The sequence below is a fragment of the Chionomys nivalis genome, chromosome 25 (assembly GCF_950005125.1).
Source record: "Chionomys nivalis chromosome 25, mChiNiv1.1, whole genome shotgun sequence".
Taxonomy (NCBI): domain Eukaryota; kingdom Metazoa; phylum Chordata; class Mammalia; order Rodentia; family Cricetidae; genus Chionomys; species Chionomys nivalis.
The window spans coordinates 2,684,380-2,702,619 of record NC_080110.1 but is presented as its reverse complement, the minus strand read 5'-3'; the positions used below and the strand labels follow the sequence as shown (position 1 = coordinate 2,702,619).

Below are 18,240 nucleotides of genomic sequence, written 5' to 3'. Positions count from 1 at the left end.
GCTCAGTGGTTAAGAGTACTGGATGTTCTTCTGAGGACCCAGTTTCAGTTCCCAGCACCCACATGGTAGCTCACAACTGTCTATATGTTTCAGGGCATCTGACATCCTCACACCAGTGCACATAAAATAAAATAAATTATATATTTTTTAAAAAACTCTCCAGAGACATGACACACTCTAAATAAAATATATAATTTTTAAAAATGCATGTTACATATTTTTTAAAAAGCTTGAACAGTTGGAATAGGCCTTAATGTAGGTCATGATTGTTACTGTGTAGCATTAATATCGGAACTATAATGCTTATGAGATATTAACTGTTACCTTTTTATTTGGCCTATCTTTTTCTCCCAAGTAATTTCATTTCCATTACATATAGAATTCCTTTTGTGACTCAGAACTTGTTTGCTTTAGGGATAGGATAGTGAAGAAGGCAGATGCCATAACTCAGTGGGTCCTTATCCTAGTTGAGGAGCGGCAGACAAAAAGATAGGGTACCTATGAAGGCGTTCTGGGTGAGATGTGGTGGGCTGAGCAGTCCTGTGTAGCAATATTCAGGAAGACTTCCAGGGAAGTGAAATTTGAACAGGAACCTAAATAATGGAACAGGATAAACCTTGTGTGTGTCTGGGGAAGGAGAGTACCAGACAGACAGTGGAAGTGTAAAAGTCCAAGTCTCCCAGGCATTTTTGAGGACAGTCTGGAATAGGGCTGCAGTGAAGCTGGTGAAGACCCGTTAGCAGGGCACACGTGGGACAGCAGCCCTGGACAGGATTGGAGAGCGGATGCCATTCTGGAGGGAAGGACATGGCGCGCCACAGTCATATATATATATATATATAATGAATACTGGGTAAAAGTCTAGAGATTAGAGAGACAAATTTGGGAGGTCCCAAGTAAAGATTTCCTGACAGCACTTCAGAGGAGTGTGTGGGAAATTGCACTATAATTTTAAAATGTTTGATCATTTTAATGAAGCTAACTAGCAATTAATGGTTTTAATTTATCAACTGAATTACATTTATCTTAAAATAGTAATGTCTGTGTATATCTAAATTTAACTTTCAAATGCACAACTTTTTTTCTTTTTATGGAACAGAAATTAAAATTAAAGCAGAATATTTTGGTACTTAGGAGTGGAAACTTCCCAGTCGATTACTGTATGTATCTTGTCCTGATTGTTAGAATTGCTCATGTAAAGATGTGCTTTCTTTGTGTGTGAATTTTGAAGGTAATGCTATGGGCTATATACGGATGATAAGATCTGGTGGTCTTCACTGTAGCAGCAATGCCATTAGGTATGGATTCGAACATGATTTCTGCCTTGTTTGTGAAATTTTATCTTTGTTTCATAATACTGTAGAAAATGTACTTGTGCTTTTTCAATACATTTGAGGTGTTACTGCCTAACCTCTGCCCCTTTGATGTAAACTCAGTAAACTTCTTTTCTTCCTAGTGAAGAAAACATTGATCCTAACACCTGAGGAATTTTTTTCTCTTATATTTTAAGATTATATTAGGGGGCTAGAAAAATGGTATAGCATTTACTCCTCCAGAGTTCTTGGGTACATTCCCAACACCCATACGGCTGCAAACAACTGGCTGTAATTCTAGATCCAGGGGATCCAACACCATCTTTCAGTCTGCACAGGCGTGGCACATAGACACACAGGCAGGCAAATACCCGTACACATAAAATAGAAATAAGTCTGTTAAAAAATCTTTAAAAGAAAAGATTTTTTTAAAAAAAATTATTTCTGGAAATATTTCTTTAAAATACAGTGAATTTGGGCTGGAGAGATGGCTCAGTGGTTAAGAGCATTGCCTGCTCTTCCAAAGGTCATGAGTTCAATTCCCAGCAACCACATGGTGGCTCACAACCATCTGTAATGAGGTCTGGTGCCATTTTATGGCCTGCAGACATACACACAAACAGAATATTGTATACATAATAAATAAATAAATTTTTAAAATACAGTGAATTGATTTTTATCAGTATAACTAATGAATGTAAAGATTGCTAATTTTGAGTATCAGAATGTGAGCACATAGAGTTTGATTTGGAACTAAAGTGATATTAACAAAATTACTTGAAATGCAAAGTTTTTCCCAAATAGCATACTTAATTTTTACCCTTCCATAGTACTTCATGTATATGTTGGTCACATATATTTTACTTGCCCCCATAAATTCCTTCTCAAATTCTCACGTAGATTCGTGCCGGATCTTGAAGACATTGTGAGCTTTGAAGAGCTAGTAAAGGAGGAAGGGCTTGCAGAAGAAACGCTCAGAGCAGCCAGGTAAGCTGGGGAGTGGCCAAGACTGGGATGCTGAGATTCGCTTCCAGAAGGCAGTGAGAAGATAGGTATGACCGTGTTTGTAGTCTCAGCTTAGGAAATACGTCGTTTCTAAGATCTTTCCCACCTGACCAGAAAGTGATCTGCTGGAGAATGCTGTGCACATGCAGCTGTCAGTCACTTATTCCTGTGACTGTAGGTGACTAAAACCTCATTCGTAAACGAATTCATCCGGTGCTGAACCCATGGCTCGGTAGTTAAGAGCACTCCACCACATGGAGGCTCTAGGGTGATGGAATATACAGATGCTGCCTGAACTAAATAATTTTAACTTTGGTTATTATGATATTATAAAAATAATAAGCATTCAATTGAAACCACATTACTTGTTTTTTATTTTAATTCTTTTTCCAGGCAAGTATTATGCGCCGTGATTGTTGTGATGCCGAGCAGGGCAACAGGGAGGAGCAATCCCAGCCAGCCTGGAGATGCTAGGGAACAGGGTACGCTGCAGCGGTGTGGTCTGCTGCTATGCTGTGCTGTTAATAGCTTAGGGGTATTCAGTGCAGTTCTGCTTCAGTTCCCACTTACCACACTGCCAGTCTGTTAGGATGGAGCCTCTCACAGGATCAAGAGCATCTCTAGTTGCTTCATGTGCATCTTAGAAAACCTTCCACTCATGGAGCTCGAGAATAGTAGTGGTTCTGCTTAATCCCCAGCCATAGAAGCTGCTGGTTCTGAAGATTTTAAGAGACATTCAGCTCTGAAAGAGGACCAGATGGAGGCTAAACAGATGCTAGAAACATTAGTGAAGAGGTTTAGTGTGGCAGAATATATTTACAATGAACATGGGTTCTCAAGAAATAGAGACCCAGCCAACAAGATCATTTAATGCATAAAATCCTTGCTACCCAACCTGATTTCAAGCCTCAGAATCCACATGGTGAAAGGAAGAAACCAGCTACTGCAAGTTTTTCTCTCATATTTACATGTTCATGCATTTGCTTGCACACACGCATGCATGCATGCCTATATGAATACTATTCCACTAATGTTTTAAAGAGTTGGATGGTGAGGTGGCTCAGCAAGTAAGAGCACTTGCCACTTAGCCTAACAATCTGTGTTTCACCCTCAGAACCCACATGGTAAAAACTGACTCCACGGGTTGTCTTCTGACTTACGTGCAGTGTGTGTACATGTGCATGACACATGCACAGTCATATGTACGTGTGTATGAACACAATGAAGGAATGCACAAAAAGGAAAGGAAATACCAGCTGTTCTTTAAGGAACTGAGTTCATTAAGTGGTGCTGATTAGTTCCTGCTCATCCTGAAGTCCATGGAAATTTTATGTTTTTTCCTGATTTGGAGTAGCATTATTTAACCTAATAAAATTTACCTAAATTTTTAAAAAGCCACACCAAGGAATGTTTTGTTTTGTAGGCATTTGGACTCAGTCCTCAGTGATCATACCCGAAATTCTGCTGAAGGCACAGAATATTTCAAAATGCTTGTAGATGTTTTTGCTCCAGAATTTCGAAGGCCAAAGAATATACATCTCCGGAATTTCTATATCATTGTCCCTCCTCTAGTGAGTATTTGAAAAACTAGAAGTGAGTTTTTAATAGGTGTTACTACAGAATCACTTTCCATAAAGCATGAAGTACATTCATAGCTCTGGCTATCAATGGGATTTGTGACGTCAGCAAAAATGACCAAAAGCTTGAACTTGCAGCTGAAGTTTCATAGCTGACAGGTTCTTACTAATGGCAAGAGAAAGTCATGTTGTCAGTCACTTGAGTGCATCCTTCCACATATGCCGAAGGATCTTTACACAGAATTTTGCCGTAGAATCATTTTAACTGCTTCCTGTAGATCAACTTATGATGTCAGGTTTGTTCCAACATACCTTTCGGGATAACTTCCCCTTTCAGCTGTGAACACCCGCACCTGTAATGACTTTGTAACGCTTTCTCCTGAAATGTTTGTTTTCTTTACTAATTCCATGGTTGCTCTCTAAAAATAGCTCAACTCATCACAGATTACATTATAGAAACAGTTATTGCGGCGAGAGAAATGAGTTTAGAAAGGTAAATATTAACAATCAGTCTGATCTTAGGAGGTTTCTGTACCGAATTTTTAGTAGCTGTCTTTAAAATCTGAGCACCCACAGGCCCATGATAGCTTCTTATTTCATCTTATTTGGATCATACTCTGAGGTGCGACTTGAGTGCAGTGCTTGTCCAGCATGCGGGTTCTACCCCAGCACTTTGTAGTCTGGATGTGGCGGTCCATTTTTGTAATCTTTGGTTTTGAGAGGGAGGTAGAAAGAAATAGGAGGATCCAGAGTTGAAAACTATCCCTGGCCAGCCTGAACTATATGCGGTGGTTTTCAAAACAAACAACAGGAACTGCCTGGGTCAGTGGATACAAACACTGCTGCTTTTCCAGAAGACCCAGGTTTGACTCTCAGAAGCCACATGGCAGCACAGAGCTGTCTGTATCTACAGTCCCGGGGAATATGACACCCCCTTCTGACCTCTGTTGGCACTGCATGCAAATGATGCATATATGTACATGCAGGCAAACATGCATACACATAAAAATAAATAGAAAAAAATTTTAAGTGCTCAAAATAAAACCCCCTCTCCTTGAATTGCTAATTACCTAGTATACGAACATCATCACCTATTAGAAATTGTTCCCCAACACCAAACGTATTCCTTTCTGTTTTTAATATCTCGAATATGGCAGAAATGCCCATATATATCTGCTGAGTGCCAAGGTTAAAGATGTATGTTACTTGGTAATATTATATGTACTGACTTGAATCTTCCTCACGCTCCTTTAATCTTGAGATCATCATATACAGACCATGCTAGGCAGCCGTGGAACCATAGGTGAATTGAGGGAAGAGTCTGGGTTTTTTAAAAGTTCTGTTATATAATAGACTAAGTGTAGTACAAAGACAGTCTGAGTCCAGGGGAGAAGATAAATATAATGAGCTGTCAATTTTTTTTTAAAAAAAGAAAGACTAAATGGGAGTCGACAAAGATTTCACAAATTGATTGTCAGATATTTTATAGTTAATAAGAGCCACTACTATGTAGTATTTTAGGATGATCTGTGGAGGCGGAAGGAAGGATTGCTTTGTAAAAAGTGCTTATGTTTTGAGGTAAAGTGAAACCATTTTCTGCTCCCCATGTTTCCTTGTGTTTCACTTTGGGTCAGGATCTCCTAAGAGTCAATGTTCTCACTAAACTGTGCACAGTGACTTCCACCAAACACTGTGCCAGGGTGAGATCAGTGGAGGGGAGTCTCATGCTAGAGGACTTGGCCGAACAGCCCTCGAGACACTTAGGGGTTTGTGTCCTCACCAGGAGCCAGTTTACTCAGGAGCTGAGAAGAAATTATGGTTGTAGTTCTTGAAATGTCTGTTGTAGCAAATTCGTGGACTTTATTAGCTCAGTTGTTTTTCTGTGTCTTCTTTCCTTTTAGACGCTCAACTTTGTAGAACATTCTATAAGCTGCAAAGAGAAACTGAATAAAAAAAATAAAATAGGAGCAGCATTTACTGATGATGGTTTTGCCATGGGTAAGCTTAATATAGCTATTTTCCCATCAATTCTGTGTTTACCTTAAAGTGGGCTCTCAGAAAAAAATTGATTGAAAATAGATTTCTGTGCACCTTAAAATACGCTGTTTTCTCTAAGGAGTGCCTGCTGTTAGCACTGCTTTTCTCAAGGCCTTTCCATCCCCTGTGTTGTCATTTGATACCATTAGAACAGAAATGCTATTTGTCCAGCTTGCCCTCTGTCTGGGCTTGCTTTGTTGTGGTTTTCGTTTTTCATCTTCTGTTTGGTCTCAGTGGTGCCCATGTAGCCTTCCTCATTTCTCTTCTGTCTGTTTATCTTTGGATTTTGTATTGTGATCATGGACAACTCATTTTTCCTGATGATGTCCAGGATTGTATTATTTTACAATTATTTTATTGTATTGTATTGTATTTTTTTCTTTTTTATACTTCCCCCCCTTAAACCAAGGAACCTAGAAGAGAACCCTAGTTAACTATCATTTTTGCTGTGAAATGGGATTTGAAACTGTTGAGATTCAAGTGACCAGTCAGCTTAGTACTTGGATCTGTGGGTGCAGGAGAAAGAAAGGAGGACTATACTCACTGAAATTTAAATTTTGGTTTTACTGTAGGTGTGGCTTATACCTTAAAGCTTTTGGATCAGTACCAGGAGTTTGATTCACTTCATTGGTTCCAGTCTGTTAGAGAAAAGTACATAAAGGAGATAAGAGCAGTTGCTAAGCAACAGAATGTACAGTCAACTAGTCAAGATGAGAAGCTGCTGCAGACCATGAACCTCACTCAGAAGCGACTGGAGGTCTATCTGCAGGTAGGGCCTTGGGTCCAGATCCCTCCAACTGATGATGTAATGACGGGTATTACTGGGGTCTATCCAGGGAGGGCCTCAGGTCCAGATCCCGCTACTGATGATGTAATGATGGGCACTAATGGGGTCTACCCAGGTAGGGCCTTGGGTCCAGATCCCTCCAACTGATGATGTAATGACGGGTATTACTGGGGTCTATCCAGGGAGGGCCTCAGGTCCAGATCCCGCTACTGATGATGTAATGACGGGCATTACTGGGGTCTATCCAGGTAGGGCCTCGGGTCCAGACCCTGCTGACTGATCTGCACTACAATTGATATCTGAAACCATATGAGATAATAGCAGTAAAAAGAATGCATGTTAGAATTGGTATTTGGAAACCATTTGGTCATAAAAAATTAGATTGGGCTGGGCAATATGGCAGGGTATGAAGTGCTTGTCCTACAAGCCTGTGAACTGGAGTTCAGGTACCCAGAACCCATGGAAAAGCTGGGAAGGTGTAGTTGTCTGTAATCCTAGCACTTAGAAGGCAAATTCAGGAAGTGCCTTCCAGCAAGCTGCCTAGCTTAGTCTACCCAGAATCTGTGAGCCCCAGGTTTGAGTGACAGACCATGCCTTAACATGTGACATGGAGAGTGATTGAGGAGGACACCTGACTTCAACTTTGGAGCTATGCACACGCACGCACACACGAATTCCCAGTCACACATGTGAACAGGCTTGGACACACCATACACACGTGTGCACGGGTATGGCCAGGGTACTTAGAACTCCTTTAGAGACATTAAAATGCTACTTTATTGTTTTGTTAAAACGTATTTCCCTTTTTCAAATTTTCTCATGTAGGAATTTGAACTGCTTTATTTCTCACTGAGCAGTGCAAGGATTTTCTTCAGAGCAGACAAGACTGCGGCTGAAGAGAACCAAGAAAAGAAAGAGAAGGAAGGTTAGTGAAAGGCACAATTGTGTACAGACCAGTGACAGTTGACAACTGTGTTCCATCTTCTTGTCAGTTTTCTAGTTTACTTAATCTTTTGGAAAATCATATAGACCTAGAAATGAATCTTTCACTAACACCCACATGGATCCCATGTGGTGTGGAGAAAGGTTTACTTTATTCCTTAAGTCTGTACTCTGGTTTATCTAACAAATTTAACAAGATGCTTCCTTACTGCTCAAGCCTGTATCAGGAAGGAAGGAGGCTGGTTAACAGCAGCTGCAAACAGCTGAGCTGCAGAGATGCCCGAGGTGACAGTGCTTGTTGAGGTGTGAAACCCCTGAGGTGTGAGTGTCATGGTAACAGCATCTGCTCTGCCTGCTGAGGTCCACGCCCCTGTGGAAAGCCTTGTGCCCATCCTAGTCTGTAGGGTGATGGGGGCTTACATACTTCAGTGTGCATGAGCCTTGCTCAGTGCCTCACAGCTCAGGTCTCCATTTCCCTCAGACGTGACATGGAAGAACAATTGTCTACTCTGAGGAATATCTGGTTCATTCCCTTGTAGAAATTAGGAAACGTATGTAGGTATAGGAACTAGGTAACATTTAGAATTTTATGGGTTTTTCCATGTTATATCTGCCGTGTTAATTTTCATGAATTGAAATGTAAAATATTTTCATAAAATAAGGTGGTTTTTTTTTCCATTTTTGCATTGAGCAGAGGCTGTTCTTTGAGTAGACTTATGTAAACCAGTTTATTCTTGTCAGTGTTAAATATGTTAAGGGTAACTTATCAGTAATAAGTATCAGAAGCACATCCAGGTATTTTTAAAGTCTGGACTAATAAGCATGTGCTGGAGACGATTCCGGATGCTCCATCTGTCCGCACTGTTGTTTGTTAGTGCTATAGAGAGCAGTGCAGGCGCACACATCTGAAGGAACGAGCTGGGTCGTCTGAGCTCTGAAGACACAGCTGTTGTTATGGTTTTACTGCCGCTGACTAAGCAAACTGCAAGTGGGTTTTGTATTTGCTTTAAGGCCTAAGCGTGAAGACAGCCACAGCCAGCCTAGTCTGCAGGCTGATCCTGTGGAGCTTCTTGTGTCCTGTTGTTCAGGACGCTGTCTGGTGATGTTACTCTCGTGTCTGGTCAGTCTTCTCATTACAGCTGTGTTCAACTGCAGTTGCCTGAGTGGTGAGAGCTGCCTAGTACAGAACTCAAATGACTGTCACCTGCTGACATAAAATGTATGCTAATATAACATTTTACACAAAGTGCCAATAATTTGTTGGCACAAATAATAAAAGGCTGTGGTGGTGGGGCACACCTCTAATCTAGCACTTGAGAGGCAGAGGCCAGCCAGGGCTACACAGAGAAACCGTGTCTCGAAAAACCAAAATGCAAAAAAATAAATTATGAGCTCATGCTTGTAATCTTAATATTTGGGAGGCTGAAGCAGATCACAATTTCAAAGCTACTATAGACTACAGAAACTCTAGACAAGTCTGGCCTACAAAGTCTCAAATAAAAGAAGGAACTGGGGAGATTGTTTGGTAGGTAAAATGCTTAGAGGACCTGAGTTCAGATCTCCAGCATGCATGTAAAAGCCAGGCATGGTGGCGTGTGTCTGCAAACCCAGCTCATCAATGGGACTCACTGGCCAGCCAGTTTAGCCAATGAGAAAGCTCTGGGTTCTGTTATAGAGACTTGCATCAGAAAACTAGGGACCGAACAAATGTCTCCACAGTTAAAAGCACTGAAACTCTTCCAGATGACCTGGGTTTGGGTTCACTTCAGAATCCACCTGGCAGTTCACAACCGTCTATAACTCCAGTTCCGGGGGATCTGACACCCTCTTTTGGCCTCCTAGGGCGCCACACATACATGTAGGCAAAATACCCATGCAGAAAAGAAAAAAAATTAAATTTTTTTTTTTTAATGAGGAAAGTGATAGAGGTAGATACCCAATGCCCATTGTCTGGTTTCCATGTGTGAGCGTGTGTACACATGCTCCATATGTGTGTACACTTGTGTGCATACCATACACACAGACAAATAAATACTCTTTATTGATGGCAAGTTACTCACCCAAACTGTTCTGACACATGCCTTCTAGCTGTGTTTGTGTCAGTAATGGCAGTCTTGTTTCCTGTCTGGCTAGGCTGATGGAAGGAAGATTTTTTTAACATTTAAACAAACTAATATAATTTGTGATGTTAGAAAAATACTTCATGGATGCAACTTTATAAATTGACATTTAGTAGTATAGCTTTTTTCAAATTGTATTTATTAATTAACTTTTTTAAAACTGACAGGTATTTCCATTGATGTTTTCTCTCTTGCTTTCAGAAGAAACTAAAGCGAGCAATGGCGATGTTCCTGAGGGCACTGCGTCTGCAGACCCTGTTGTGAGATGATGGTGTGGGGTCACCTGGGTGTCGTGATACCTTCCCAGTGCCGTGGATTACAGACTGCTTGAGAAATTGTCATTTCCTAGGTCACATCATGGAAAATTCCGTATGGCAGTGCTCTGGAGTCAAGCCCATTTTATTTCTAATGCTCTGGTTTTCAAGGGCTGAGAAGCAGATACTGGATCTTTTGGGTGTAGGCTGAAGATGCTCCTGCTGGACTCTTTGACGTGACGCTATCAACGGGAAAGTCCAGATTCCCACACCATTGCTTTCCATCTCCTGCACTCTGTGTGTTTGTAATTTGTGTGTGTCTTTGATCCATGTTGATCTCAAGTCATAGGAAAACCGGTGCAGATGCTGTACAGCACAGCCAGTAAATACTCAATTTAAAGAGAGTTGAGCTTGAAATTCGTGACCATCTGATCAGACCCTGAGGATGCGTTGACGCTAGAGGTGAGGTGCTGTGTGACCGTCTGTGCCGTGTGGCTAACCGGTTCCCATGTGACTCTTTATGAGCTGCTGATGTCTGATGAGACATTTTAAAATAGTTTACATTGCTTTGGGAACATTTGTCCTCCAACAGTTGCTTTAAATTTAAGATTTACTTAATCTCAAAGAAAACTCAGATTAAGCCATAGACTCCCACTTGAAGCTTCACTGCGTTTTAAGGCACTCTGATACTGGGGAAAACAAGAATGAATTATCCTACAACCAAACTCAGGTTTCTTCGTTACATTAAATTGAAATTCTGGTGGCAATTTAGACAGATTTTTACTTTAAATCCAGTGTAATGATTAAATAATACTGCACTATGGCAGGCTTTCAGTAATTACCACTGTGAGAATGGAACTAGTACATCACTTTCTGATGTTCAAAGAAAGAAAGGCCGTGAGGAAATGTGGTGCCTAACAAGCATCCAGCGTTACTTTTGTGAAGCTGTGCTAGCTAGTTAGTGAAACTGTCATGGCCTTTTCAACGTATAATAAAACGATGCCTTTGGGGTAAAAAGGAAGGTTTAAAACTTTAGATGTAATACGGACATTTCTTTTGGAAATGCTTGTTTTTCTGTTGCATTTGCCTGCTTAACTATTTCTTTGGATAAATCTTGCAAATAATCCTAACACTTAGAATTCTGACATGGCTCCATGGCCCCAGCTTTTGGAGTGGAGGTACAGGGTCCTGCTTGGAACTCATTGATTAGGCTTGGGAACTTTCCCAGCCCAAGCTAAATACTATGACTGTTAAATCAGAAGAAACAGAATAGGTTGGAAATGTTTATTATGTTAAACATGGTTTAGAGATTTATGAACAAAGGATGGATTAAAGGCATTTAATGTTTGTAATTGATACTAACTGTAGAGATGGCCCTAAAGCATGCTGCATAATTAATAATTTATATTTTCATTATAAATGTTTATATTAATGATACTGGATTTGATTATATCAGATTTGTCACCGTTTATAGTACCAGTATTTTCTTTCATTTTAAAAAAAATGTTCATCATTATTCCTGCACATTAGAGTTTACATACTATCTCCCTGGACACTTAAAATTGGGAAGAAAGTGACATAATTGTTCTACCTGTAGTTAGAACTAATGTCACTACAGTCTGGGTGAATTATAATAAGTCTGTGTAGATGAAATAAAATCTCTGAAGAGAGATATATTTAAATGGTCTTAAACTGCAGAGCGACAGGGCTTCAGTATATTCACGCCTGAGTTGTTACATACATTAGATGATGGTTTTCCTTGCTACCTTTTTTTTCAGACATACTGTAACTGAAATATTAACATGAGTGTTTTGTTGTAAATTCACAGAAAACTTAATGATGTTCCAGTTCTCAGGAATTAAGAACTAACCATAACATTGTCAGTTCTAATTAGATTTTGTAAAAGACAATAAGGTTCTTATCTCACTTATAGAGTACATTATGTATAATAAAACATTAATAAATATAATTTCAACATTGTCCTTCCCTTGGATGTTTATGGCCAGAATTAAATGTCTTCAGCAGTAGGTCTCGTTAGTGCGACTCTGGTGGTGTGGGGCTGAGGACTGAGCTAGACAGGCAGTCTGCTGAGTGGTTCCTCCCTTTCCTTCATAGATCCTTAATTGTTGATGGGTCAATTGTCTCAGCTAAGAACCAATGTGAAGTTACTTTTTTTCCTGAGTTTCTGTGACATGTTAAAATAACTCATGTGGTTTACAAATAGGAAGTGTTCTGAAATCATAATAACCAGAGTTTTTATTTTTTCCTTAGAGAGTGTCTTGCTGTCTGTAGCTCAGCCTGGCCTTAAACTTAAGCGTGTCCTTGTGTTGGCCTCCCCTGTGCTGGGGTTACAGGTAGGCACCGTATGCAGATGATGTGGGGACAGTGAAGACATGAGATGGTCTGTCAGACCTCACGCTGGAGAGAGAGCTAACTGCTGCCTCTTTTTCCTTCTGTAGTGCTGCATGGATAAAACGGAGATGCAGGAATACTGCCATAGACCACTGTTTTCATGCTGGGCTGTTGGGTGAAGAAAACCAGATTTGTTCAGCTTTAGTTTGGCATAATTCTCTTTCCAGCTTCATGTGACAGACATTTTAGACTGGTCCTCTGCTCAGGGACCTTTTGTGCTACATTGTTTTCTTTTAACCAAGGCCTCCCAACATTCAGAACAGTTTAATAGGACTGTGAAAAGTTTAAGGATGTGGAAATCAAGCAGAGTCACTCAGCTACAGAGATGAGGATGTCAGAGTCAGAATTCAGCTCAAAGTAAACACTTAGGTGTACTCGATTTTATATATATAAATAGGTCCGCCCTCTCCAGTGGTGTGGCTCTTTATCACTTAGCTTACTAGATATCTCCAGTTCCTATCAGTGAAGGTACACCAAAGAATGTAGGTGATATGTAGCTGATAGCATAATTTTGAAGCATGTTTAAGAACTGTAAATACATTTACAGATTTGTGTGTAGTGAGATAGTTTTCATAATGTTACCATTAAGGTGAAGGGGACTAAAACACCTCTAAGCATGGCCTATATAAAAAGTGTATTAAAGTATTTAATCTTTGGGTTTACAAAAGCAATGAAATGTTAGAAAAATACTCATCTCCGGTATCTAAATTACCTTCAAAATTAATGCGTTGAGAACGTTTGGAGATTGCTTTGCGTCTAAAGACTGTTAATTTTTTTTTTTTTTAAATATAAAGCACTTATATATTAGGAAACAGTACCTTAGAGCCAGACATGGTGGCATCTACCATATTCCAGCATTTGGGAGAGAACCGGGGGGATCTTGAGTTTGTGGTCAGCTTGGGCTAGATGATGAGACTTGTGTCTCTAAAAAGGAAAGAAAACATTTGTCTATAAAGTGCTGTTGATGTTAATATTAGCTAGTGTAACATTTAGGTTATCTGTCTTTTCATCTGATGTACGTGTTAGTAATCCCTGGTAAGGGGCTCAGCTAGTTGCAGACAATGTACTGCTGCTCCCACTATCATGAAGGGGCATATGTGGGGGGATTAAAACATCCATGATCTGCCTACCTTTGCCTCCCTAGTTTCAGGACAGGCTCCAAAGCTACAGAGAAACCCTGCCTTTCTTGAGAGTAGAAATTGGCAGCCAACTAGCTTCTAAAGATTCGTCCCATCTCTCAGTTGGGCACATGGTAATCTTTATTGTGCTTTTAATGTATTAGTGTGAGTTTTGGTAAGTTGAGACAAAAGACCAAGTTACCCATTGCTTCTGGCTTTTGAAAGAAAGTTAAGATCTGTAATGCCTGTTAGACTATGTGAAACACTAGTCCCCATTGCTGCCCCACCTCCTGTGGGATCTAGTGGTGATCTGCCCTTGCTTTTCACAGCCTGTGTTTTGCCAAGTATTGCAGGTCAGTTAATAGACATGAATCTTGTGATTTTGTGCCTTTAGTTCACTATGCTGAAGTCCTTTCATGTTGATCCGCAGCTGTAGCTGATGTTTTCCTTCTGTCATATCTGGTTACATGCATGCCAGTGTTCTGTTGAGAACTGGGTTTCTGTATCTGGGATGGTGCAGTCACCTTCATACATGTCCTTGAAAGGTGCTAGGACAGGTGCATTTCTGGATTGCACTGTGGAACATGGAATTGACCCCCATGCTTTCCATGGATGTGATTCATTGCTTTACTTCTGCCACCTGCTATACATACGTGATTTCACTTCCTGGTTATTTGAGAAAGCGTATTTGTTTCCAAGCCCTTGTAACCTATGAAATTCTTTGTCCTGACAAATACGTTATATATTTAGGTCCTTGGGTCTTGTTTGGTTGTCTCTCCTCGGCTAATGTTTCCATTCTATCCATCTTGTCTTTTATCTCAGGGTTTGCATGGCTTGTTTAACCAGTCAGTATAGTGCTTTAGTGGGTGTCTGCTGTACACAGTACTAACCATTGTTTAACCAGTCAGTATAGTGCTTTAGTGGGTGTCTGCTGTACACAGTACTAGCCATTGCACCCAAGGACGTGTTGGTTCATGATAGGCAGGTGCTGTGCCTCTGAGCTAAAACCCTGTTGCTTTTATTTTCAACTCAGTTATCATTGAGCTTCATCTCTGACCCTCTGGAAAGTTGTAAGCAAGGAAGGTGTAGAAGAGTGTCAGTCTCGCAACCCATCAGAAACCCAGACTGAACGGTTGTTACGGAGACGTGTGAGGTACCTGTGAGCTCATTTTAGGCTATAAAGGTGGGGTCCTTCTGATTCCTCTTTGTGGTCTATGTATGTTTGTGCGTGCACACATCTGCATTCCAGGGGATATTTGGTTCTTCCTTTGTTGTTCTCCACTTTATTTTTGTTTATTTAATTTTGAGACAGGCTCGGCTCTCTAAATGGAACTTGTGAATTATTGGAGTAAGAGTGATGTTAGACTAGACGGCCAGCAAGCTCAACTAAGGTCCTTTACTTGGTCAGCAAGCACTTATGCGCAGAGTGAACCCTGTGTTTTTTGAGATAGTATTTTGTTTAGTTTGGGCTGCTTTGAAGTCCACACATAGCCCAAGCTGGCCTTGAACTCATTTTCCTTCAGCTCCAAGTGTGGAAGATGTAGGTGTGCTGCTGTCCCTGACATCCAGACATGACAGCATCTCTATTCCAGAACGTAGAAGCAGGACTGCGGGGCCACAGAGCAAGACTTTAGTTTTCTTCTCGGGATGGCCTATAAACTAACCACAGTAAGCACTGAAAGAGATAAAACAGTCATTTTTATTGCTAAATTATTACAAAGATAGGTTGATAAAGGTGGTTACAATTAAGTATATTGCATGATTTCAAGATCTTTATCTCTACTTCATAATTAGCAGGGTTGGACTTGGTCTGAAACGCCAGGAACCAGAACCATCAGGGTAGAAACAGAACTTCACCCCGAGCCCCACTGCCAGGTGAGCTTCAAATGAGTTCTAAAATTAATTGGTCCCTTTGAGGAAGGTCTGGCTCAGAAGAAGAGGAACTAGTGGGGCTGTCCCTTGCTCACAGTGAGTAGCCACAAAAAGTAGCCACATTTAAGAGAATGAAAGCTGGTTCAGAAAGTCCTGTTGTGAAGACTGGCTGTCTCTGCTAGTGTTTGAGAGCAATGCCATGAGGTCTGGGGATACAGCTTCAGAGTGGCAGGCACTTACAACTATATAAGATACAAAAATAGACCATATTAATAGGAACTGTTTAGTATTTAACGTTGTAGATCCAGGACTTTGTCTTTTTTAGAAAAGGATCGTAGAAACGGAAGTGATCCCATCCATGTAAAGTGAACACTGCATTTTTATAGTTCTCATGCTGGGTACCCAACAGCACAGTCTGGAACGAAGACTTACCGCAGAGCACCTAAAATAGCATTTGTAGGTGGGTAAGCACGACGCCACCCATTTCTTACTGCTTCCCTCCCAAGTTTCTGTGTCAGGGCATCCAGGGCTACATTCCACATGTGACTGTCAGCATTCTGAAATCAGGTCAGTGTGCCTGCACGTCAGAGAGGTTGAAAACCCTTAAGGAGGTGGCTCTCCTTCCCAAGTGCTCTGACCCCAGATGCCCAAGGGAGTTATGCTTCAGATTCTGCGCCTCTGCTGTCACCTGGGCTTCCGCCAGTGCCATCGGATTGGTCGTTTAACAGTACATACTTTCCATCATTGGTTAGTGGTACAGACAGCATTAGTTGAGCCAGTGCTTCTGGGTCCTGAAGTTAAGAGAGTTTAAGAGGGGGAAAAAAGAATAGGCTTAAGATGCAGTGAAACCCCTGCAGCTTGACCTTCAGTGTTCTGGGCTGCAACCCCGTTCCCACTAAGAGTCTGGACTGCCATCCGAAGGAACTCATGGGGATTACTTCTAGATGCTAAGCTATTATAGAAGCATGACTAATGTACCCGATCTATAGCTGTCCTCCTCTAGAGTCTATAGGGCAGCCCTTCAGAAAACTTTTCTTGTACATCTGTGTCTTTTAATTATGTACCAGGAGTTGGCAAAAGCTGCACAGGAGCCTCCTGTGCACATCTGTCCTCGTACTGCTCTTGGTTTTTGGACGAGTGGAATTGAGTCATCAGACTGCAGCAGGGCTCAGGAGAGGTCCTTCACGGCAAGTGCGCACACTTGTGACCTACACCACTGCATGCTAGTTTGCGTCCCTTCCTGCCCTCTTGGGCAGACTGAAGCGTAAAGATCACTTCAGGAGAGCTTTTCTCATCAGTGGGAGATGGTTTGCTGCTGGACAGCACGGAGGTCTCCGTTCATTTCTCTAGGTTCTCGGTTGGGCAGGTGATGAGTACCTTTATGTTGGAACTGAGTCCTGAATCTTAACTTGAAAGAAGAGCTCTAGCCGGGCTGAGTGCGAGCAAGGAAGTTAATGCAGCAGCTGCAGCAGTGCTGTCAGTCAGGGAGGATGTGTTAGCAGACAGAGGAATCCAGCGTTAGCACAGAGTGGGTGTCCTACTATGGCTAATGTCTTTTGAGAGTTACTAACATGCAGCTTACCTTTTGGACCTCAATAATTTCTTTCCCCAAATTAATAGCATAACATATCTGTAAGAGACAAGAGAAATGGTGTCAGGCAAAGGTAGGAAAGGTGTGTTCTCAAGAGCAGCGAGGCTGCTGACTGCTCAGGCTGCCGGGGCCATGCTCAGTGGCACTGTTAGACAGGTTACTGCCCTGTTTACACTTGTTAGCAGGGTGTTTCCCCCTGCATGTTTATACACACAAATACTCAGTGAACGTTCTGGTTTTGATAAATTCTATATACCGGATGAGTTCACTGGTTTTCCATACAAAACAACAGTTTTGATGTTCTTTCTTTGGTTTCCTCCGAGACTATTTTCTATTGTAACTTTTGCTTTATTTAAAAATAGTGGTTCTCAACATGTGGGCCATGATCCCTTGGGGTATCAAACAGCCCTTTCACAGGGCCATAAGACGACTGAAAAACAGATATTTACGTTACGAATCATAACTGTAGCAAAACTAGTCACATAGTAGCAACAAAAATTTTATGGTTGGGGGTCACCACACCATGAGAAACTGTTACAACAGGGTCACAACATTTGGAAGATTGAGAACCACTGCTTTAAAAGAACAGAGGTACCTTTTAGCATTTCGTGGCACTAGGCGATTGTATACAGCTATTAGTGTTGTTGTCTTTAGGTGGGGCCTTCCTAGAAGGTATTACTGTCTGAATATCTGGATGGAGGCATGGATAATTAGCCAATTAGATATTAAGGTGGATAGTCAAAACCCAAACCCATTAAAAATAGCCTTATTGAGATGGGTGTGGGAGGGCAGAGATGGACAGACACAGACAGACACACCTTTTCGCCTTCTGAGTTGCTTTCAAAAATGTATGTGCTCAGGGACTCTTCTCCTGTGGACTCCGGCACTCGGATGACAAAGCCAACCAGTCTTTTGTTTTCTTGATGAGCAGCAAACTGTGTGACACTGGTAAGTTCAAACTTGAGGGGAGGGGAACAGGACGGGACAGAATGAATAATTACACAACTGGAATTTACAAACCAGTACAACTATTCTCTGTGAAAGAGCTAAAGAAGGAATCTGTATTACAGGGGACAGAGGAGAACTAAGGTGTAATCATCAACGTTAAGATGGAGCAGGTACTTACGCAGGCTCTTGACACTTGAGTTTGAGGGTCTATCAACCTGAAATTATAAGAGACTTGTTAATACACACACGGTGTCACACTCTGAG

The 18,240-nt window shown here is 41.2% G+C and overlaps 2 protein-coding genes across 8 annotated transcripts in view; one reads left to right on the top strand and one right to left on the bottom strand.

Annotated features, from left to right (window-relative positions):
• The window catches only part of Washc4 (WASH complex subunit 4), a 52,173-nt gene extending 37,061 nt beyond the window's left edge, over window positions 1–15,112 (top strand). For both annotated transcript variants that reach the window (XM_057757678.1, XM_057757679.1), the window contains 7 exons: window positions 1,232–1,298; window positions 2,214–2,300; window positions 3,742–3,889; window positions 5,797–5,893; window positions 6,505–6,701; window positions 7,545–7,644; window positions 9,983–15,112. In XM_057757678.1, coding sequence (XP_057613661.1) covers window positions 1,232–1,298; window positions 2,214–2,300; window positions 3,742–3,889; window positions 5,797–5,893; window positions 6,505–6,701; window positions 7,545–7,644; window positions 9,983–10,050 — 764 coding nt within the window. In that variant the 3' untranslated portion in view covers window positions 10,051–15,112. The remainder of the gene's footprint in view (window positions 1–1,231; window positions 1,299–2,213; window positions 2,301–3,741; window positions 3,890–5,796; window positions 5,894–6,504; window positions 6,702–7,544; window positions 7,645–9,982) is intronic.
• Window positions 15,113–15,245: 133 nt separating this feature from the next.
• Window positions 15,246–18,240, bottom strand: part of Appl2 (adaptor protein, phosphotyrosine interacting with PH domain and leucine zipper 2) — a 40,925-nt gene continuing 37,930 nt past the window's right edge. For 3 of the 6 annotated variants that reach the window (XM_057757682.1, XM_057757680.1, XM_057757686.1), the window contains 4 exons: window positions 18,155–18,191; window positions 17,847–17,987; window positions 17,020–17,067; window positions 15,246–16,228 (listed from right to left, as the gene is read on the bottom strand). In XM_057757682.1, the coding sequence (XP_057613665.1) occupies window positions 16,094–16,228; window positions 17,020–17,067; window positions 17,847–17,987; window positions 18,155–18,191 (361 nt within the window). In that variant the 3' untranslated portion in view covers window positions 15,246–16,093. Of the gene's footprint in view, window positions 16,229–16,814; window positions 16,912–17,019; window positions 17,068–17,846; window positions 17,988–18,154; window positions 18,192–18,240 lie in introns of all 6 variants that reach the window. The other 3 variants (XM_057757681.1, XM_057757683.1, XM_057757685.1) reach the window with 3 other exon arrangements.